The sequence below is a fragment of the Aricia agestis genome, chromosome 20 (assembly GCF_905147365.1).
Source record: "Aricia agestis chromosome 20, ilAriAges1.1, whole genome shotgun sequence".
Classification (NCBI taxonomy): Eukaryota; Metazoa; Arthropoda; class Insecta; order Lepidoptera; family Lycaenidae; genus Aricia; species Aricia agestis.
The window spans coordinates 9,257,931-9,263,930 of record NC_056425.1 but is presented as its reverse complement, the minus strand read 5'-3'; the positions used below and the strand labels follow the sequence as shown (position 1 = coordinate 9,263,930).

General features: G+C 35.6%; 1 protein-coding gene across 1 annotated transcript in view; it reads left to right on the top strand.

Annotated features, from left to right (window-relative positions):
* The first annotated feature begins 549 nt into the window (after positions 1–549).
* The window catches only part of LOC121737303 (follistatin), a 60,664-nt gene continuing 55,213 nt past the window's right edge, over positions 550–6,000 (top strand). Inside the window, exon 1 of the mRNA XM_042128934.1 lies at positions 550–699. Within this exon, the coding sequence (XP_041984868.1) occupies positions 570–699 (130 nt within the window). The 5' untranslated portion in view covers positions 550–569. The remainder of the gene's footprint in view (positions 700–6,000) is intronic.

Below are 6,000 nucleotides of genomic sequence, written 5' to 3'. Positions count from 1 at the left end.
CGGAAGCTCTATAATATCCGGAGTAACGAATTATTTATAATTTTCAAACTAATTCGATGAGTCGCTACTTCGTGAATGACACTTTCGCTAGCCAAAAATTAAATTTTCCCCGGTTTTTATAATGACTCAAATATTTTCAGAAACCTACAATCGTTCGATAATTTAATAAAATTTATTTTTGAGTTGTAACTTGTATTAACATAAACTCCGTAAGGTACATCTTATGTTTGCGAGAAAAAATAAACATGCAGGTAGTAATCATGAGGCCTCCGGACCCTGCAATCAAAGTATTTTTTCCCAAAACTTCCACTGAAAATGTCACCGCGCGAGACTTTTTGTGCGCTAAGCGCCCTTGAAAAGACTTCAACGCTTGTGAGTTCATTGATCCGCGGGTGTCCCGCTGCCCATTTTTCTTTACACCACGTGGCCCCTTATTGCAATTATTTTCCCTATTAATAGGGTAACGCTGGGTCGTCGACTCTGAACACGTTTGCATCACAATGATAAGATACCGGGCGCTCGGCGCTCAGTCCGCGCCGACTCCCCGATAAGGCCAGACCGATGGTCGGATGCGTGCCGCGAGTGTGTGCAGAGCGGGCAGTGGCGCGGCGAGCGCCCGGCCGGCGGGGCGAGCGCGCGCGCCGCATAGCATGCGCCTGCTGCTGCTGCTGCCGCTCGTGCTCGCGAGCCCGGCAGCAGGTAATATTCACCCCCTGAATAGTGCGTGCTCCAAAATTCACCCCCGATTTTTGAAAACATTTTGAAGTGTTAAAAAGTTGTTGTCGCGTGTTCTTTTTTTTGCAACGTGTTTGATGGTATCGTGCGTATCCGTGTAACGTGCTGTTTTCCCGTCTTTTAGCTATCAAACGCCGAATTTTTCCTATTTTTTGTAAAAGTTTTTCTCTCAACAAAAATTGTATTTTTTCTTGACACATTGTCTCAAAGTTTTCGTGCATTATTCCCGGTTCTCGTAAAATTTCCGACGGTGCGTGCGTGCGTACCAGTTTTCCGTCGTCCAGTTCGACGTGTCCTAAAATATTCAGTGTTCACAATAACCGAGTAAAATTGTGTGATTGTTCCGAAGTCGCCCGACCGGTAGAACGGCTCCCGGCCCGTGACTCGTGGCGAAATGCTCAAAAAAAAAGTATTTTATACGAATGATAATAGTGGCCTAAAGCGTTTCTTACGGCGCGAAAACGTGTCGGAAAAGTTTGGGGAAAACTTTTTTCGGCGCGGGGAATTTTCGTAAGTTGAATCTCAACTTAACATTTCTAAGTGGATATAAAAATAAATTTGACATGATGAAATACTGTATACGTTTGTTAATCTATGTAGTTGCTTCACATTGGTGGAGTCAAGAGTGGTAGAGTTAGGAATATAAAGATTAGAACAAGTTCCAAACCGGAAGCGCCAGGTCAGTACTACACATGTACTAAATACACGTGATTGTATACACGTTCATTGATTTTATGCTATACAATATATGTACATAATCGTACATAATATATAATACACTTACTGCCGCACTCAGAGACATTTAATGATGAATAAACTTCAATTTAATGAAGCGTTTGATGACAGAATATAATGGGGCTTATGTCAAAATCTTCATTTGATTTCAATTAAGTACTTATTAATTAATATTTTTGACTGCGGCAGATAAAGTCACAATATATTCTATATTACTCTTGCTTCAGTTGAATTTCTTCGAAGTGTCTTTTTGATCATTTGCTCGTAAATATCTAAATAATATGATAACTATAATAAAATTTAAATCCGCGAGTCCGCTTCAATTCACGTGCTCAAATACATATAAATAAAATAATAAAGTTAATATTTAAGTTACTTAGGTGAAAACTTATAAGTGAATTAATGTAATTTTATAAACTAAAATAACGTAAAAAATATTTCTGAAAATTAAAAATCTATTGCACGATACCATTTGCAATAAAAAAAAAATTACAGATATTTTACTTACAAAACATTAAATAACATTTACTTTAAAGTTGTTTACCGACATAAAACAATGTACTTTAATTCAATATACATAATATTAAGATCAACTAAGTTGATATAAGAGGAATACAGTAGGTATATTAAACTTTTTCTGCTCTTACAAGGAAAATCTTGAGTTTTTTGTTAATGCTACTTCACTTAAATTATATTTAGCTATTCTGAAATTATCATTTAGGTAATCAATGTTATAAAAAGTTTATACTTGAAAGTACAGTGACACCTCTAAAGTCTAAAGTTCTAAAAAAATAACGCTATTATTATAATATTGACTAGCTGTCCCGGCAAATGTTGTTTGCCATAAAATTATTTTCCCTGTTTTCCTGCTTTTCTCTTGATGTTTTTTCTGATTTTTTTTCTATAGACCTCACGGAGCCCGAGACTTTTCCAACGAATACAAAACCGTGGAAATCGGTTTGTGCGTTCTGGAATTATAGGGTCAGGAAGGAAAACTCGACTTATCTTAATATATATATTTCTTGTGTGCGTGTGTATGTGACTGAACTCCTCCTAAACGACTGGACCAATTTTGATGAAATTTTTTGTGTGTGTTCGTGGAGATTCGAGAATGGTTTAGATTTACAGTTTGGTCTACTGGAAAATGTTTTTTCAATTAATTTCTTATTTATAAGGAGTTGTTGATTTTGGAATGTTTTACATTAGATCCGGCGGACGGCGCTATCATCGCATTCAATATTATTCTATTTCAATTTTAGTTTGTCCTGACAGATGGTGCTACGATTAATTTGAAAAAAAATTTGTTATTCAATTCATGTGCTGATTAAAATATTAAATAAATAACACATAGGCTACAATTTTAACCGACTTTCAAAATGGGGGAGGTGTTATGTTCGTTTTCTTATAGCCGTTTGTTAACCGATTTTCAAAATTTTTCTTTTGGTATATAGGGTATCATCCCAATTTGGTATTATATTCAGAAAAGTGGTGATCTGATGAAGGATCCATAAGTAATCGAGGGAACTCCTCAAAACTTATAGGGAAACATATGGTGACTTCGGTTTCGTGAGAAGTATTCTAAGCATATGCTACCAACAAGTAAGATTTTGCACCGAGATATACCTGGTATACCGTGGTTCGGAAGGTGCTGAGAGAATTCCTGATATCATTTATCGAGAAGGTTATATTATATTATTACTCTAAGACTAATACGACAGAAGAAACTCAGGAAAATGTGGGAAAAACGGGGGAAATATTTTTTATGGGAAAATGTACCTACGGATTCTGTAAAATTTCTAATTTACGCGGGCGAAGCCGCGCGGGACATCTAGTTTATATATATATATTAGAATTCAGATTATAAAGTCGAAACTTTGTGTGTAAACTATACAATTTTTTTGATTTCGTCACGCTAAAATTACTTATCTAAAAGAAGTGTAGTGTCTCGTAGGATATATTATATAATAATTAGATTTTTCTAAGCTAGTTACGAAATATTTGCTACTTAAACCGCATAATATATTATGTATAAGTATGGTTTAGCCTTATTTATTTTGATCTATCTTGTTGACTTAAAAACCTTTTAAAATTCGGATTATAGGAACATAATATATCTATATCTAGACGCTTCACATAAATCACACCACGTCAGTCTGGCCCCGTGCTAAGTACCTGAAGGACTTGTGTTACGGGTACCAGACAACGGAAATATATTTAATTCTTGTATACTATACAAATATTTAAGATTTTTATTGTATGATACACATATTTAATACACATCCATGACTCAGGAACTTTGAAAACTTTTTGTTCCGTAGGCGGGATGCGAACCCGCGACCCCCGGCTTGAGCTATCAACAGCCCACGTCGTCAAAATATTATGCAGTATTTATAACAAATTCGATAGTCTGACACTACTCTCCTAACTGCTTCACTGTATGGGCGAATTTTAACCACAGGCGCATCCCTAGTCACGAGCAATTCTTGTAACTAGAGATCGCCCAATGGTCGAAATTCGACCTTAGTTGCAACGACATTAGGACTACCTACTACCTATATTTTGTAAAAAATATTGATAGACTTTATCATATTTTTTTCAACTCTTGTCTCTGGGACTCCTGTCTACTCTGACTCAGCTGATCTCAGACTGGTCGTGTAAGCATTGTCTAATAGTATCTCAGATTCAATAAAAAAAACTATACTCCATTTTCAATTTGTCACCTTGTTGTCAACAGACTTCAACCATAAATAAAAGATTATAATTCGTATGTATAGGCTTGTCACTCAAAAATCTGTTATTTTTCCTAGTGTGTGTGTTGTAGTGTGTGTAATGTTTTATTTGTTAAAAATATATATGATAAAAGCATAATTTCTAAATAATATTAGCTCGATGCACTCCTTCAATATATAAACTATAACTGTGCAAAATTTAATTCACCTACGTTTCCCCATTTTTCGTCAAAAGGGTTACAAAGTTTTTGGCTCACGTATTAATATATAATTGGAATCTCCGAATCGACTCCAACGATTTTCATGAAATTTAGTATCTAGGGGGTTTCGGGAGCGATAAATCGATCTAGCTAGGAATCATTTTTAGAAAATGTCATTTTTTTCGTGTTTTATCGAATACCGAGCAAAGCTCGGTCAAATAGCTAGTTTAGTATGAATCACAGAGCTAATAAAAATTGAAAATACCTATTCGAAGTGTAAGTATAGTAACTTCAAGTGCATGTACTGTTTATGCAGTATGTTAATATATTTAATCATACAGTATAAGGTCGACTGAGTATCACGTAATAATGAATAAGTAATTACTTCTGTCTGTGTGTATAATTAGCTATATCATAAGCCACATTTACGATTTCAATCTATATTATAGTTATAAGATGTTGCACTAAACTAGTGGACCGATCTTGATGGCCACATAGAGCTTTCCACCACAGGAAAACGTATAGTCCGGGTTATCTAGAACCTTTTTAGGGTTCCGTACCTAAAGGGTAAAAGCGGGAGCCTATTACTGGAGACTTTGTTGTTTGTCCGTCCGTCCGTCCGTCTGTCTGTCTCCAGGCTGTATCTCAAGAATCACTAAAGTTAGGCTTCTGAAATTTTAACAGATTATGTGTATCTGTTGCCGCTATAACAACAAATACTAGAAACAAATTAATATTAATAATTATTCCCATACAACATACGTGATTTTTTTGGCCTTTTTTTATTACTATCAAGCAAATTTTTCGTGAGTAGCTTCAATTTGATAAGACGAACAACAATTTCCTCTGCGAAAAATCTCGAAAGTGGTAGCTAACAGAGTTAGAAAGGATTTAATATTTCGATTTGATGGTCCTAAAATATGGATTGTTCTATATGTAGGCCAACGTTACTCATAAATTATATAACTATTAACCTACTAATAAACAAAAAAAAAACAGCTGGATAGGGTTCCGTTTTAGGGTTCTATAATAAAAAAAACTTAGTTGACTACAGAACCCTAAAACGGAACCCCAACCATCAGATGGTCCGGAGTCAACCAAGTACAGAACCCTAAAACAGAACCCTAACCAGCAGATTTTTTTGTATATTGATAGGTTAACCCCTGTATAGTGTATAGCCATTAGCCAGTAACCAGCTGGGTCAATTTACTACTTACCTTAACTATAACAACTATTCAAATAATTGTAGCTATAAAAATAGTCAGATCAAATAGCTAACTATTAGCAGTAATTACGTGCGATTAGTCTAGTATTTGAAGTCTTTACTAATAACGACTATAACTTTAGATTTATGATCTAATTCTAGCAGGAAAGTCAGGTTTCCAATGCACTAAAATCTGTTTGGCTCTAGATCATTCGATTCGCTTGAATATTATTGTTTAGGGTTTGAATATTATGTGTAATGTTTAGGGTATAATTTTTAGGGTTTCGTAACCAAAGGGTAGAAACGGGACCCTATTTAGTAAGCTAAGACTTCATTGTCTGTCCGTCCGTCCGCCCGTCCGTCCGTCCGCCCGTCCGTCCGTCCGCCCGTCCGTCCG